This window comes from Anabrus simplex, chromosome 1 (assembly GCF_040414725.1).
Source record: "Anabrus simplex isolate iqAnaSimp1 chromosome 1, ASM4041472v1, whole genome shotgun sequence".
Classification (NCBI taxonomy): Eukaryota; Metazoa; Arthropoda; class Insecta; order Orthoptera; family Tettigoniidae; genus Anabrus; species Anabrus simplex.
Window position 1 is genome coordinate 328,565,261 of NC_090265.1, and position 18,403 is coordinate 328,583,663.

The 18,403-nt window shown below is 40.9% G+C and overlaps 1 protein-coding gene across 1 annotated transcript in view; it reads left to right on the forward strand.

Moving 5' to 3' along the window:
* Positions 1-18,403, forward strand: part of LOC136856759 (uncharacterized) — a 674,434-nt gene that overhangs the window by 140,554 nt on the left and 515,477 nt on the right. The window contains exon 4 of the mRNA XM_068224954.1: positions 6,250-6,380. Coding sequence (XP_068081055.1) covers positions 6,250-6,380 — 131 coding nt within the window. The remainder of the gene's footprint in view (positions 1-6,249; positions 6,381-18,403) is intronic.

Consider the following 18,403-nt stretch of genomic DNA (forward strand, 5'->3'; position numbering starts at 1 on the left):
CGGGAGAACCAGATACAGGAGGCTCAGACAGTAAGTTGACCACTTCTCGTGAAAGCGGAATGAAGTTCCTCCTCCTTGATTTCCCTAAGCTGGTAATATAAGGGTCCAATGATATAAACAGCCTATGGAAAAGGTCAGTATTTGTTTCTTTCTGGAAGGTTTCCTATTATCTTTATTCCTGGTCCCCTGGGCTTCCTCGTAGAGTTGTCCAATATGTATAATACAGTGCCTAATGACCTCTCCATGAACCAAGACTTTGTGCAAAGTTACTGGCATGCAGTACGATTTGTACTTTTATAAGTACAATTGTATAGTTTCCTTTGCGTACATGCCAAATGTCACTCTAAAGTCAAAGAAATATTAATGTTTATTTATTCCACCTGTTCAATACATAAAGTGATTTTAAATTATAGGGACATGTTTCGCCCTTTATTTAAGGGCATCTTCAGCCTGAATCTCAATCTGAAAGATAAAAAATCAGGATCCTGATTGTTCTTAATTGTGGTTGATTTTTAAAAAAAAATAAATTACAAATGAATGTGAGGATGATGTAGGAAATAGTTAAGATATTCTTAAAAATAGTCTTAATAAAGTCTTACAAACAAATAGACGTAATTTATACACTTTCTTGAATGTCCTTGTTGAAAAATGTGGTAACAAGTTGCATATTGGTAGTTCTATAAGAACGTAAATTGCTACGTTGAATCTTGTAAAGCGGCGCTCTGTGTTGGTTGAGGGCGTTAGAGAAAAGTTTGGATCCTAAACAGTTCAAACGTCAGAATAATGATGAATGTTGCTGATTACTCCAACTACATTTTAAAGCTGGTAATGAGACATTTCTGCCGCTCACTCAAATTATGCTGTAGGGGCGAGGGAAATGCTTGATACTTTAAGTGGGGTTTATAATAACATATAAAGTGGTTAGATTGTTGTAAATCTGGTGTGAAGAGATACATCTGTAGTCTACTTAAAAGCACGAGTGAAGAAGAGTGCTCAGTGGTAAGCAGCTGTGTTAAATATTAGCTGGAAGGAGCGACTGTAGCTTCTTGTGTAGAGTCGAAAGGGAAATTTGGTTTGAAGTCTGTAACAATGAGATTTACGTATTAAGGAATTATTTTGGAGGAAAGGAGAGTTCAGAGAAAAAACCGACGTGTGTAAATTCACTTACCTGTTTATTAATGTTAAATTGGTTAGCGTAAAGTTGAGGTGGAGAGAAAACGTTTGTAATTTCATTTATTTTCGATTGTAATAGCAACTATTTAACACTATTACAATCGAAAATAAATGAAATTACACATAACGTTTTCTCTCGAACTCAACTTTACGTTAACCAATTTAACATTAATAAAGAGGTAAGTGAATTTACACACATCGGTTTTTTCTCTGAACTCTCCTTTCCTCCAAAATCATTCCTTAATACGTAAATCTCTTATTATTACAGACTTCAAACCAAATTTCCCTTTCGACTCTACACAAGAAGCTACAGTCGCTCCTTCCAGCTAATATTTAACACAGCTGCTTACCACTGAGCACTCTTCTTCACTCGTGCTTTTAAGTAGACTACAGATGTATCTCTTCACACCAGATTTACAACAATCTAACCACTTTATATGTTATTATAAACCCCACTTAAAGTATCAAGCATTTCCCTCGCCCCTACAGCATAATTTGAGTGAGCGGCAGAAACGTCTCATTACTAGCTTCCCTCAACCAACACAGGGCGCCGCTTTACAAGATTCAACGTAGCAATTTACGTTCTTATAGAACTACCAATATGCAACTTGTTACCACATTTTTCAACAAGGACATTCAATACAGTGTATAAATTACGTCTTTGTTTGTAAGGCTTTATTAAGACTTTATTTTTAAGAATATCTTAACTATTTCGTACATCATCCTCACATTCATTTGTAATTTATTTTTTAAAAAATCAACCACAATTAAGAACAATCAGGGTCCTGATTTTTTTATCTTTCAGATTGAGATTTACGCTGAAGATGCCCTTAAATAAAGGGCGAAACATGTCCCTATAATTTAAAATAACTTTTTATGTATTGAATAGGTGGAATAAATAAACATTGATATTTCTTTGACTTTATTGAACAATTCAACTCGGACCAAAATATAATTATAACATGTAAATGTCACTCTATCAATGGCATAGTAAATACGGTACTGTAAATATTGTAAATACCATAGATAGTCAGAAAACCAGAACCATCAAAACACCATGTAAATATTGTACCTGTAAACACCGTGAACCACAGCAACACTGTACATAATCAACTGTGTGGTAACATTTTCCCCCCACTGTATTCAAAAATTTTCCTAAATACTGCATGCCCAACTGAGACCCTTCCCACAAACACCTAATAGCAAATCTGTAAATATTTTACCTGTGGACAAATATACTACAATTCACCAATGTAAACAAACATAAATTGCACCAAATTATACCAAAAGTCCATGCTCTAAGAGCTCCAAATTAAGGCGAGGTAAAAGACCCAATGAGGTCGGCGATCTCAATAAAAAGGCGTGAGGCTCAGGTTCACCCACACGAAAGAGTTTCTACGATGGCACGTAGATGGTTTATTAAATTTATATCTACTCCAGTAATATCTGCAGAAGTGGAAGCCTCTCTGAAGAATCTTCTAGATGTTTCCATCATTGGTATTGCCAGCACTTTGCTTCGGATGTCAACCAGTAGACGCGTTTCCTTCCTGAACTTCTGTAGTGAAGTCATCTACAGTATTTATTTATTGTGTGTGTATTTTAGGCTTTAAATCAGTGCGTAAATGTATTGTGTTGAGTGAGAGTTATGCGATAAGCCTGTGTGTGTGATTTATTTCTTTGACATAAATACTGTGATCTTTTGTAGTCATGTGGTGTATTTATTTATTGCGTCTGTTTTCTAGCTTTTATTGTGTGGATAGATTTATTAAATGCAATTAAATACATTCCTTGCCCCTCGAGCCCATAAAATTGTCTATTTTCTCTCGCAATTTGCCTTATTTCAGTGCTGAGGTTTCTTATGTGCCGTAGTTTACCTCTGATTCTGTATAAACCAAAAGTGGCCCCTGTAAACCCCACGTCCCCTTTAGTTCATAAAAGTAATTCGTAGCTTAGTTTCTTCAGCCTTTTGTGTTGAACTTACATACTGAATTTCACAAATTTATGTGCCGCAGTTTTCCTGTGATGGCGTTGAGCGGAGCCGTTCGAAATGGCAACCCTGTTGTCATAAGAACAATACTGTTTTTTTTTAGATATGGAATGAGCTATAGTACTGGCAGGCACATCCTGACATTGTTGTGATGCACGTCCTTCTGCAAGGCTCATTCTCTGCTCGAACCAACTTTTATTGTACTTCAGCAATTTGTCCCTTTTTCTACTATACAGTATTTTGTCCAGCGTGATCAAATTTTAGCACACAAAATACCGACAGATTTCCTTATTGGCTTGGTTATATCCTTGGCACAATCATCAAAGCCTAAATGTTCAATTACAACATTCGCAATATCATCGTTCCGCTTATATTCCCTGCTGTTCCTCAACAGCTCGAAAACCGACCTCCAGGTTACAGAGTAATTCTGAAAAAAATTACTCTCATGGTCGTGCCTGGTCTCAGAAAAAAAAAAAAAACAGTTTTCTATTCATTAAAGTATAGATAACTCATCCAAAAGACTTTAATTGGAGAAATCAAAGGCAGTCCATTTTGAAAGTCAACTCAAATTTGTATAATTAGATAGCGCTTGGACACCGTGTACCTGAATTTTAAGTGCATATTCCGGACAACAATATAGTAATTTTCAGAAAATACTACATACTATATAAAAATACTTACCTTCATCTAATATAATCACACTGCAAGCTAAAGAAATATTTAGTTATGACGTCTTTACTGAGCCCTCACATAATAACTGCGCGCTCGCCTCGCCAGAATATGATGCCCTAACTGAGGAGAGCCACTTTAGGCATTCGGTGAGATTAATCAGACAGCGCGACTTTTCAATACTTAATTGCTGTACCCAAGAGTCTTATAAACACGACTCACAGAAAATGCGCACCAAAGACAAGGGTTGAAAATATTTTTGGCTGGCTGGATGCTAGAAATTCCCCACTGAGCGACGGTTTCGTGAGTGCGTCCCGGTGGTGTTACGCATGTATTTCTGCAGTACAGATCTCCATGTATTTGATAACTTGAAGCCGTCTTCCCTGTTGATGTTATTTGGGCGCAGCTCTATCTCTATGGCTTCTCTTACCAGTCGAGCATAGAAGTCATTTACAGGCGTGATGACAATCGCCTGGTCAAAGAGGATTTCATGGTCTGTGCTGTAGAAATGTTCTGCTATGGCAGACTGGCTTATGGCATTCTCCGCGGAGGATGAAAGAGCGACATTCTTTCCGACCTGCGTGTTCTTTCACCCTGGTGCTGACAAGCCTTTTCGTCATGCCAATATATAAGCAACCACAACCATGGACGTTTTTGATTAAAGTCACCGTATAGAGGCGCTGTTGTAGCCCAATGTCGCCAGTTTTGGAAATAATACATTTTGTAGCCTCGAGCCTCTAGCCCACCTCTAGCTTGGCAGTTGAACGCGGTGTTGCCGAATCGTTGGAATATACACAGTTCAATAAAATTAGGGGAACATGTTTTGTAACGTCTTGTATGTGAACGTTAATTTGGTAGATGGGGTTCCAATGGTCGTACAGCATTGCTTGCATACCATACTCAAATCGGAAGTTGTACTTCATCTGTAGGTGTAGCCATGCATTAAACTGTCAGGTGACCTCTCAAAACTAAGTGAATAGCGGTGCGTCTGTGTGTCGTCGTGAGGTACACAGACTACTGCGGTCATTTGAGCACGTACGTAAACCAGCACATGCCATGAGACATCTTAACGAGGTTCAAGTCGCAAGGACGTCACTTAGATCCAGGAAGAATGGACTTTTCGTCGTGTTGCTGTGTATCTCAATGTCTCTCAGTTATTCAACGCTTGTGGAATTTCTACAATGAGACAGGCCAGTTTACAAGGAGGGTTAGACAAGGTCGTGGATGCATGACAACCCCACAGGATGACCGATATCTAACCATATGTGCGTTGCGGCTTAGTTCAGCAACTGCCAGAGAATTGTTTCGCTATAAAACGTTCCTTCGCCTAGAATGCATTCTTAAAATCAGTTCGTATTTAATAAACGTCGAATCAAATCTAGACTTATTAGGTCGGGAAAAAACCCAGTTCTGTTTACAAGAGTGTAGTAGGTGTGTTTAATACTGAAATGTACTTGCTTTATTGATACAAGAATGATATACTTTTTGTTAAATGTATTCAGCCTCTGTCTTCCGTGTTTTAATGTTTTACTAAGACACCACGTGTCCGGCTCCATGGCTAAATGGTTAGCGTGCTGGCCTTTGGTCACAGGGATCCCGGGTTCGATTCCCGGCAGAGTCGGGAATTTTGACCGTAATTGGTTAATTTCGCTGGCACGGGGGCTGAGTGTTGTGTCGTCTTCATAATTGTATCCTCATCACGACGCGCAGGTCGCCTACGGGCCTCAAATGAAAAGACCTGCATTTTATGAGCCGAACTAAAAGCCATACGCCATATCATTTTTTATTTCATTACCAAGTAAATAGCAGCCTCCGTGGCTCAGACGGCAGCGCGTCGGCCTCTCACCGCTGGATACCGTGGTTCAAATCCCGGTGACTCCATGTGAGATTTGTGCTGGACAAAGCGGAGGCGGGACAGGTTTTTCTCCGGGTACTCCGGTTTTCCCTGTCATCTTTCATTCCAGCAACACTCTCCATTATCATTTCATAGCATTTATCACTCATTAATAAATCACCTTGGGAGTGGCGACCCCATTGTAATAACAGCCTATATGTGTTTCATTCATTACATCCCTGACCCGGTCAATGACTGGAAAACAGGTTGTAGGTTTTCTACCAAGTAAATAAACCATAACTTACATAAAATCAGCTTCATGGTCCGTATCGCACTTCAATAGATTCACAATTAAGTATTTATTTATTTTCCACCTAGTCGATACAATGATTGCTTAAGGCAATTTTTAATGGTCAAAAGTGGTACATGTTTCGTATATTATCAACATCTTCAGCCACATAACACTGTTTAGATGAAAAATATATAAAATTGACAAAGTAATGCTTTAGAGGAAGTGACCTTAAAATTAACATAAGATTGACAAGATTAAAACAAGTTTATGAAATAATGTATGCTTGTGTTGCAGATTGTGCGTGACGCCAAGGAATTGGCCCTTCGTATGAATCACCGTGGTGCCTGCGCCTGCGACAATGATACTGGAGATGGAGCTGGAGTGCTTACAGCGATTCCTCACGCTTTCTACTCTCATGAGCTGCGGTAAGTTCTGAAGCACTTAACGTAAGCGAGTGTCCTTGATATTATCTTGAGTCTTATCACAATGGACACTGAAATCCTCGTTCAGTGTCGTAACCCGGAAGTATAGCAGAGTTGAACCATTTCAGAGATCCCGACACTGACATTAGCGAAGGCCGAGCTAATGTCTCCTCCACTTGCTCAGCACTTGTCTAGTACTTGCTCACAATCGCTTCATATTCATCAAACATTATCCTCTAACAGGTGTTATTTATATCACCTCACCCCTAAACTGTTCCTTTTCGAAGTTTCGTGGTAAAAATAACCTTCAGCATGAAAATACACCTCGGATGATACTTTAAATTACTTTTACAGTAAAATCTACGTTGGGGGTGAAAACATCCCTTAACTCGAGGTCCATTCTTGTCGGCTTCAGCTAATTCAGCAACTAGAAAGGGCTCAACCTCCACCTCTTCAATCTCATATTACCTGCTGTGCTACCTCAGGGCTTTTTTGGCATGCAGTAATCACGTGGATACAATCGTGCATGTTTAGACTTGTTCGCTATCTAGCTCGCTGTCCTTAAATATAATACTATGAGTAGGAATATTCTACTTAGTCGATAAAAATACTGTTGCTAGAGAGTTGCATGCTTTTTATTGCATCATGACAAGAACATCGGTAGTTGATGTGAAAGGTTTTAAAGTGAACGGAAACAAATTTGTGCTTAAAAGAGGTAGTTGTGATGGATTGCACTCTTGTGGGCACCAAAAGTCGTGAATTTGGTATTTAGCACGCCTTTCCCTTACTGTTTGCAAATAGATGAATATAACAAGCAGACTCGGCGGATTAAAAATAATTTAGAACTGCGGTGGGAAGACAAAGGTATTCCTTAATGGTTTCTAGCTATGATCGTGACCGCTTATTTATTAAGAGCAGGTCTAGTGTCCGTGGAGGGTTGTGAAAAGAAGGAATGAATGCGTGGATATCTACCGTCAACGTGTAGAGTTGTCGATCTGCATGAGTTAGGATGCCCAGCATTTCAAATTCTTTTCCAGGAGCATAGTACGGAAACCATTTAACAATCTTCACGCCATGTGTGTATGCTCTTTGATTGGTTTTGTCTCAATTCATGCCGGAAGATGAGACATGTGTAAATTATTTATTTATTTATCGTATGACATACACATGAACAGTACAATAAATTAGATTTATATTTACATTATTTACATAGGTAATCGTCTGTGGCGTCGCCAGGAAAAATTCACTTGTTTCTCCATTGAAACGTCTCAGTGGGCATTCTTGTGTGATGTGCTTCTCAGTTTCTCTCTCAGCACCACAGTCGCAGCAGGATGACTTTTCCTTCCTTTGTACAGCAGATCTGCGCGCACACACACTATGGTTAGTCCGGATCCGGTTTAACTTTGAACAACCTCGGAAAGTATGGTCCAAGCCAGGTACCTTCTGTGTAATGCATGGCATATCTAAAGATTCTGCTGAAGCAAAGTCTCCATTCATTAGACCATCTCTCAGATTGGAATTACTGGCTATAAGGTTCTCCGCCATGCAGATAGATGGACCTCTAAAGTCCGTATATATGTAGGTGGGGGATATCCTCATGAATGGGCAATGTTTGATTATTCTGGATCTTATTGTATTCATTCATCAGAGCAATGCATCTACGGAGGTGGGGTGGAGGAATGTGGCTTAGTACGGGCAACCATTGAATTGGAGATTATCTGATCGTGCCCGTGAGATCATTCTCATTGTGTCATTTAACATCTATTCTCTTCACGAAAGGACTGTTCATCTAGACGGGGGCACAGTACTCGGCAGTAGAGTAAACTAGACTTAGAGCTGAGCAGCGTAGAGTAGTTGCACTTGCACCCCAAGAAGAACCACACAAGTAGTATAAGTGGAGAGTTCTGCCGCAAATCTGTAAATATTTTACCTGTGGACAAATACACTACAATTCACCAATGTAAACAAACATAAATTGCACCAAATTATACCAAAAGCCCATGCTCTAAGAGCTCCAAATTAAGGTGAGATAAAAGACCCAATGAGGTCGGCGATCTCAATAAAAAGGCGTGAGGGTCAGGTTCACCCAAATGCCCTTTTTGACGTGAGATTCGGGGTTTTACACCTGGATGCCCTTCTTGACGCATAAACTAAGATTTTAACTCGCAAGAATCTGTTTTACAGTCGAATGCCTTTCTTGACGCAAGAACTAATATTTTAAATCGCAGTATCTAGCGTCTTACATCATAAACCATTGTTTTATGGCCGGTTGTCCCTTCCTAACGTCAAAGGACCGCAGTATACGCGAATCTCACGTCAAAAAGGGCATCTGGTTGTAAAACAGATTCTTGCGACTTAAAATCCCAGTCCTTTAACGTTAGGGAGGGTAACCGGCCGTAAAACAATTGTTCGTGATGTGAGACACTAGATACTGCGACTTAAAATCCCAGTCCTTTAACGTTATGAAGGGTAACCGGCCGTAAAACAATGGTTTATGATGTAAGACGATAGATACTGCGATTTAAAATCTTAGTTCTTGCATCAGGAATGGCAACTAGTCTTAAAACAGATTCTTATGATTTAAAATCTCGCGTCAAGAAGGGCATCCAACTGTAAAAGAGATTTTTGCTATTTAAAATCTCTCGTCAAGAAGGGCATCCGTTTGTAAAACAGATTCTTGCGATTTAAAATCTCAGTTTTGCGTCAGGAAGGGCAACTAGTTCTAAAACAGATTCTTGAGATTTAAAATCTTAGTTGTTGCGTCAAGAAGGGCACTCGGCTGTAAAACAGATTTTTAATCCTGGTCCTGTTACGTTAGGAACCGCATCCGGCCGTAAAACAAGGCTAGGATTAGGAAGCAGCTAGCCGCCTCTTAGTGTAGTTCGAGCGTTAAGCTTTGGGAGTAGGCTATGTGCTGGCACTGGGTTACGTCTTTTGTTGTTAACATAGCAGGTTCGATCCTTGTTCCGCATAACAGGTGAAGCCGCTTAGGTGGGGTACTAGTCCCAACCAAAAGAACACTGTCTTTGAGGCAGTATCTCTGTATGTTACAGAGCCAGTTAGAGAGAGCTAAAGAATGCATGCGTTGACTTAAACTGTACACTGCTTTCCAGCTGTAGTAACCTTGAGCAAGCAGTGAGGACACTGTGTGTATGATAAGACTCCTGTAACTCAACAATCGATAACAGTGCAATGGCATTTTCTTGACCGTGTAGGCAATTCCCCTAGTATAACCTTCTAGCATTTAGCTGGTGTAAGTTCCTGAGATAAAATATTATGATTGTACGGAGAGGGTAAAACCCGGAGCCGACACATAGCCTATTCCTGTCGAAGGGATCTGCTCAATGCTCAATGCAGGCTTTTAGCACACCCTCAAGTTATTTAAAATTGTATACAACTACTTACCCGAGGATGTAATAACAGTACGGAGAAGGTAAAACCCAGTGCCGGGACATAGCCTACTCCCAAAGCTTAACGCCCCCATCCGACATGTCAATCACCATCAACAGCGTTATATGCCCTTACTGTTATAGAATTTAACGCAGGCTTTTCGCACACCCTTTAGTTATTCGAAATTGTGTACTACCACCTCCCTGAGGATATAATATACGGCAGTAGGGAGAGGGTAAAACCCGGTGCTGACACATAGGCTACTCCCGTCGAAGAAGTCTGCACAAGGCTTAACGTCCCCATCCGACAGATGAATCACCATCAACATCTTGTACCCGCAATCATTCTCACTACTTCTGTTACTTTTCGAGAGATAGCGGGTTCGAACCCCTACTGTCAGCAGTCCTAAAAATAGCAAATGCTAGGGGTAGCTAGCTGCTCCTAGCCTTTTCCTGCGCGATCGTCAGTCTTCCTGGCAACGTGTAATTACATGAAACAAAAGGATCTGGCCGGATGCCCTTCCTGACGGCATAAGTTGCCAGGATTTGAATCGCGGTATCCATCATGGTGTCTGACTTGCGTGTATGCAGGAACAAGGTCATGCGTATTTTTTGCTGAGATAACATGCCACTTCCGGTCACGTTCCAAGCAAGCTGAAACTCACAGTACTGCTTCCATTTACTCTTACAACTTGGAGGAGACAACATGCGTACAAATAATTTGATTTTTCATCCTCCCATTTTTTAAACATGTCAGATGTAGTATCTCGCAACATTCTTGTCCGTGTGTGTTTCAAAAAGAGTAACGCGTATGCGAATATCAGTGTTCTAGTCGTGTTGTGATGTTTTTGCAATTACTAAGCGAGTGACCGAGCGAGTTGGCTACGCAGTATGGTTTATTTTTACATCACGTATATTAGTGTTCTAGTGTGTTTGCAATTACTGAGCGTCTTAGCAGTCCGGTGAGCGAGTTAGCTACGCAGTATGGTTTCTCTTTTTAAATTTCGCGCTAGGCAAATCATTGAAGTTATATATAGTTTACTGAGCGAGTTAGCTACGCAATATGTGCACGGTGTTTTTTTATTTTCGTACTAGGCAAATCATTGAATTTGTGCTTTTGCTCTGAACACACCAATGAATTTTCTGATCACATGTTGTATCGAGTGCAGTGTTCGATTCTAGTCTTAATCACTTCTTTTGTAATCTGATTTTCTTAGAACAAAGGTATTTCCTGACATGTTCTAAACACATATTGTACAGTGTTCTATTCCAGTCTTAATTAGTGTTCTTAACACATCAATGTTCTAATCACATGTTGAAGTTAACAACTACGAGTGCAGTGTTCGATTCTAGTCTTATGTTTTAATCTGATTTTTTTAAAACAAAGCTATCCCCTAACATGTTCTAAACACATGTGTTGTGACGTACCCACTTTGCCCACAGATGTATGACAAATTTATAACGTGGCGGGTCACTTTAATATTAAAATAAATAAATATGTCATTGTTTCTCCAGAAACAGTATCCCAAGGGCGCCAGTCTTCAAGCTTATGGCTTGAAAACAAAAGTAGATAATTAATAATAATAATAATAATAATAAATAAAAATACGTAATGAGACTCAAAAAACTCCCAGGGGTGGGGTGAACGGAACACAAATCATTAAGTACACTAACTTGGAATTTAAGGATCATTAATAATCATTTCATAAAATACAAATTAAAACAGCTATTTATTAAGATGAAAACGTGACGTAACGGCGTATTAACGAAATCTGAACTTACGGAAGCAAAAGAAAAAGCGAATGAAATTAACTTTAAGAAAATGAACTGTTGCGCGAAGACTTGCAGTAACTTATGCCATAAGCTCACCAAATGTAGACTCTGTTGTCTTGAAGCTGAAGATGGGTGGATTTCTCGTACAGGCTGCCTCATCTGTTGTTGGATTCCAGTCCTACATCCACATTTCCTGTCTTTAACACTTCCTATTGTACTCCTTACATAAAGTCGTAATGAGTCCTAATTTTAAGTGCAAAACCACCATGGGTTATGTTCATGGAGAGAATACCTTCGTATTATTCCGTATTACGGAACAGTAGCGTAGCTAAACTCATAATAAAAGCTCTCCTGCCCTATACTAGTCAAAAACCGGTCTCCCGTTGACTACCTCTCGTCATTGAGATAACAAGTCCCAATGAGAGTAACTTTTGAGTAGAATATACTCAGATGCGAAGTGAACTAAGTTAAAATCTTCTCCGATGTGTAGACGTAGAATCGTAGTAAGAGTATCTTCCAAGCGTGAGAATCAGAATCAGAATGTCCGAATCTCCGAATACGAATCTGAATGTGAGTCTGAATGAGAATCTGAATGAGAAAGTCCGAATGTCAATCTGAATGAGAATGTCCTCTCCAGCCCTTGTCGGTGGTATATATTGGTTCAAAAGTCTCCTTCCATCAGCCATATCACATGGTCCAGTAAGATTCGAGGTCTCATCCCTTCTCCCTTGTATAGCTGTGCATCCATCACGTTGCTTCATTACGTTCTTTCACATAGGCTGAACTTTCCCGCTGAAATAAAGCGTCTCGAAGCTGAGTTTGAAAAGTGGGTGTTAATAATGTATCAACTGTCTTTTCATGAGGTGGAGAGGGTAATATCTCTCGTAACCTCGATGACGTACTTTTCCTGGAACTGGGCTGAAATTAGCCTGCTGACCCTGGTCACCTCACAACGGCTATTGGAAAATTTACTGCAAGTTATAAATATGCGTGATGTTGAAATACTTTACCCAATAATTTGTTCGTTCAGAATACGTTATAGCCGCGATACAAAGAAATGAAATGATGATTGAAATGGATGATAAAAGCCCTATATATACATATTAAATAAAAATGACCTATCAGTGATTAAATATATACATATTATCAATTAAATATATAGTTCAATAATTAAAAACATTCAGTGATGTCCCAAACATCACAGTGTAGAGTTCGATTCTAGTCTTGATTACTTATTTAGTGTTTTGAACACATCAATCAATGTTCTAATCACATGTTGAAGTTAACAACATCGAGTGCAGTGTTCGATTCTAGTCTTATGTTTCTTTTGTAACCCACAAGTCTAAACATGCATAATGTTATCGCTGCACACTCTTGCTTTGGCGATGCATGTTCGATAAAGCTATGCCTTGACAGGATGAGGAGGAGGTAGAGGAGGAGGAGGAGGAGGAGGAGGTAGCCATAACAGCCGCCGCCATCTTGCACTAATTAGCGTCGGAAAGGCCACCTTGTCGTAAACTAAGGATAGTCTCCTTCAAGATTAGCTAACGGATTTTTTTTTAAATTAGCCGCCACCACATTTGAAAAGTAGTAGCTAAAGATAGCAGCACGGTGCTCAGTAGATTAAAAATGGCAGCTGGATAGAATTTCAAATTGCCGCCACCACATGTTAAATGTATGTAGCTAAAGATGTTTTGTTGATTAAAGATGGCGGATGACAGCTGACGGATTTTTTAAATTACCCGCAAGGTAGCAGCACGGTGTTCTCTTGATTAAAGATGACAGCTGTCAAAAAAGCATGTAGATTTTAAATTTCCCACCACCACCACGATAAGGTTTAGTACCGTAAAATAGCAGCACTGAGGTTAGCGATGCAAGATGGCGGATGACAGCTGTCAAAAAAGCACGTGGCTTTGTTTACCAATTCAAATCTCGCGCTAGTGAGGTTAAGTTAGCAGCAATGAGGTTTAGGCCCGTCAAGATGGCAGCAGTGAGGTTAGCGATGCGTTGTTTATGACAGCTGTCAAAAAGCACGTGGCTTTGTTTAAAAATTCAAATCTCGCGCCAAAATTCAAATTTCCCGCGGGTGGTGGAGGCCTCTGCGGATGCCCGGTGGCGGTGGTGGTGGTGGAGCCCTCTGCGGTGGGCCTGCGGCGGTGGTGGCGGCAGAACTCTCCACTTATACTACGCACAGTTTTCGAATTATGTTGTTACGTGTCTGAATCTTTGCAGCGCTCTTTCTCGGATGTTCTGGAAATGAGTGTTCTGTCGTGTGTAACACCTAGATATCTGGGGTGTCTATTGTGGCGGAGGAGAGTGTTATCGAAGTATACTTTAGGTCCCTTGAAGCCGTTCGTTTGTTCAGATGAAAACAAGAAACTTCTGTTTTACTCATTGGTTGGAGTCTCTATTTTCGAAAGTGTTCACATCTCGTCAATGAGAAAGAAACATTTGTAGAGTAAAGAAACCATGTCATTTCTGTCTGATACTAAGTGTAACGCTGTTGAATAGGCGATCGTAAAGTTTTATTCTTGCAGTAAGAAACTAAACACTTTTACTGAATAAGGCATTTCTAGTGAATGTATTTGCTACTGCTATCAGTGGTGGTGGGATCGTCGCCATAAGACCTATCTGTGTCGGTGCGACGTAAAGCAAGTAGCAAAAATAAAGTGGTGGTGGTGATTTTTGTTTTAAGAGGAAGTACAACGAGGTAATCATCCTTTCTGAACAAATAAGTGGAAGAGAATTTTAAAATATAAAAACGAAATTATTTATTCAATAAAGTAATTTGGAAGCGCAGTACAAAATAAAAAAATAAATAAATAGAATTAGGCCGAAAGGATTACTAACGTATCAAAAGGGAACGTACGTTCCCTGAGTAACAGTACACTTGTGATTTATATACCCTTGATAAGTCCACTGTCGCACATAAAGCGGATGACGAGATCAGCAGTATTCGCGTCATCGGCTAGTATGCGTTCGAGTGTTTCCTGCAGGCCGAGGCTCCGTCTTAGGCCAGAGAGATCGGCGCACTGTGTGAGGATGTGGGCCACGGTGAAGTCGGCACCACAAGAACACACTGGGGGGTCTTCCCTCTTTAGGAGATAAGAGTGCGTGGATCCTAAATGACCTATCCTCAGCCTGCATAGTACTATGGTCTCTCTCCGTGAAGGTCGGAAAGAGGACCGCCACACGGTAGTTGTCTTCTTAATTGCTCTCAGCTTGTTGGGAGTTCGGATATCTAGCCACTCCGATTCCCACTTCGCCAAGATGGTTCGACGTAGCTGAGAACAAATATCCTTAGCAGGTACATTGACTGGTCTTGGAGGTAAAAGTACAGCTTCCTTTGCAGCTTCATCCGCAAGTTCGTTTCCCGCAATCCCAACGTGGCTTGGAAGCCACGCGAAAGTGATTCTGGTGCCAGCATCCCATAACCTGGCTAGAAGGTCATGTATCTGCCGCACCAGTGGGTGTTGCGAGAAACAGGTTTCAGTAGTCTGCAGAGAGCTTAACGAATCGGTAAACAACAGAAAGTGGCTTCTTTCGTCACGCAGTGCAAACTGCAGAGCCTTTAAGATGGCGTAAAGCTCTGCAGTATACACGCTACATACTTTCGGGAGCGAGATTTTCGTGCTGATATCATCAATGACGAAAGAGCAATCAACATTATCTCCGATTTTTGAACCATCCGTGAAGATGGCGGCGAGTGAGAGTAACTGTGTGTTTTTTCCTGTGTGTTCTTTTAGGAGTTTTAGTGTCAAAACAAGTAGTGTGAAATGCTCGGAAGTAAGTCTGTACAATATAAATGGCTTTGTTTTTATTCCACGTGCTACGGCGGCTGCTGGCGTACCCAAGCCTCCCTTGCCGGAAATATACGACTCGCCGTCTCAAGATTGAATATACCTCAGATTCTCAGATTGGAAACTGGTTGACTACCGTTCGTGAGTTTCATTTTCCTTCACTGCCGACTGCAAACCTCCCTTGCATTCTTGTTAGCACCAGCTTCGATTCCAGCCTCCAGTAAATTATCTCGGTTTTCTACTCGGTCTACTTTAAGTTTGTTGTTGACATTCCTACTGTTAGCTGGTGATGTGGAGATAAACCCGGGACCCGCGGCGGATACTGCGATCTCAGTTTACCATCGGAATGTCTGTTCTCTTAAAATCAAAATTACTGACTGTGAGCTCTACCTACAAGAACTATCTTCTTTCGATATTGTCTCCTTCTCTGAAAGTTGGTTAACTGACTTTGTTTCAGACACGGAAATCCCTCTTTCCAAAGAGTTTTCCATTTTCAGAACGGACCGTGGATCTCGGGGCGGGTGGGTTCTCCTGGCCGTTAAATCCAAATGGCACGCTAACCAACGTACTGATTTAAGTAGTGACTGTGAAGCCATTTGGGTAGAAGTGAAATTTCAGCATTCCAAATATCTATTTGCTTGTTTTTACAGACCTCCTCGATCAACCCTCAATTATTCTGAAAATTTTCTCTCTTCTGTAATGAAAGCCATTAATCTGAATCCTAATGTAATTATACTAGGCGACTTCCTCTATTTCTTGGAATTCCCCTGCCCATGGTGTCCCTTTTAATAGCCTTGACAAGTGGTATCTCGACCATTATATTACGGGCCTAGGCCTCCAACAGTACGTCCTGGAGAACACCTGCGGGGATAGTCTTCTTGACTACCTGCCCTGCTCCGTTGAGCCTTCAGTTATTCCTGTGGGACGAAATATTTTTAAATCGAACCACAAGTCTGTAGAGGCAACATTCTCTGTTGCCCCCCCCCGCCCCCCCCCCCCGAAATGTCATCGACCCTTTACCAGGAACTGTGTACCCTTGTGGCGAAAGGTGGATTGGCAGGCTGTCAATCACACCCTATCTCTTCTACCCTGGCACTTGCTGCAAGTGGGTGAAGTTCAAGAAGCAGTGGACCTGTTCTGTGACTGGACTCGTGCTGTGATACGTGGCCTTGTTCCCACTCGTAAAACATCCGCCAGATGTCCACCTTGGAAAAAAAGTGACACCAAAATTGCAGAAATTAATAAAACGAAAGCCTGGAAAGACTGGAAAAGGTCACCTTCTGAAGCCAGCTATAAAACTTTTTCTGACATTCCCAAACACCATAAACAGCTTCTAAAACGGGATTACCAGGACTACATAAACTCTGCCTGCCTAGAAGTGAGAAGTAACAGCAAAAGATTCTGGTCTCTGATAAACAGCAGGAAAAATACAAAGCGTGTGCCAGACACAGTGACTTGGGGGTGATAATTTAGCCAGTGGTAGTAATAGACCGGAAATTTTCAACGATTACTTTGCGTCTAATTTTGTTGCACCTGTTCAGTTCCCAGATTTTCCGTGTATTGATTCTGTTCCTTCTCATAGTCTCAGTAATCTTTCCACCTCTGAGTCAGAAGTCTATTCTTTACTTTCCTCCCTGCCAGAAAATAAACCTATTGGTCCGGATGGTCTCAGTCCTGTCTTCCTGAAGAATACCGCTTAGACTCTTGCCCATCCTATTGCTGTTATATTTAACCGTTGCTTCTTAGCCGGATACTTTCCTGACGACTGGAAAATCGCTAACATCACTCTGGTTTTTAAAAGTGGAAAGAGGTCTGATGTCAGAAACTATCGTCCGATTTCTATATTACCCACTCTGTCACTCATCTGTGAAAAGATTATCCACCAGCGTCTTCTTTCTTTCACACTTCCTTAAATATCGTCCCAGCAGCATGGTTTTCTTCCTGGTAGCTCCTGCCAAACTAATCTGGCTGTTCTTCTCCATCGTGCAACCTCTGCTCTTAACGCCGGTTCTCAACTGGACGTGTGCTACATTGATATTGCAAAGGCTTTTGATACTGTAGACCACGCACTTCTTTCCTATAAACTCTCAGAACGTTTTAATATCCATGGTCGCTTCCTAACTCTCCTGCAGAGCTTCCTCAATACCAGAACTCAGCGTGTGGTTCTTGATGGGTTCAGTTCGACTCTTGTTATGGTACATTCTGGCGTCCCACAGGGCAGTGTCCTAGGTCCGCTTCTTTTTGTCTTATTTATTGACGATCTCATTAATTCTATATCCTCCGTTTCTTGTGAAATTCTACTATTTGCAGATGACTGTAAAATATTCAAACAAATCGATTCTTTATCAGACGTAAACTCCTTACAGAGTGGGCTTAATTCACTCTCTGCATGGTGCTCCACATGGCGTTTTAAGCCTAATCCTGCCAAGTGTTCCTCTATTTCGATCACGCTTCGTAAATCTCCTATTCTCAGTAAATACTCCCTCCTCGGTAACCCGTTCCCAACTCAAACAAAACAAAATGACTTAGGAGTGATGTTTGACAGTAAATTATTTGCCCCCCATATACAAAAGATAACCGCACGAGCAATGTCACTTCTCGGTTTGTTGTATACAGTAGATTTTCTGACATCACCGATATCCACGCCCTCCGAGCCTACTATGTATCTTGCATCCTACCAATTATTGAATTCGCGTCTCCCATTTGGTCTACCTCTTCACCCACTAATCTGAATCATATTGACCGCGTGCAGTCATTCTTCTGTGCCATTGTTAGAGCCAGAGTATCTGATTGTCGAAACTTGAGCAGTAATCAGATACTAGACAAGTTAAACCTTCACCCATTATCTAGTCGCAGGAAAGTAGCCGACATTAGATTCCTATATAACGCTGTTAACGGTTTATTTCGTTCTCCTGAACCTGCATCCTTCTTTTCCTTCCATGTTCCAACACGCAAAACCAGGATTAATCCGCCCCTTCATGTTCCGTATTCCCGCCTCTCTCTCGTTCAAAGAAATTTATTTATCCGCATACCAACCCTCCTTAACTCTTTATCTTCTGACAGG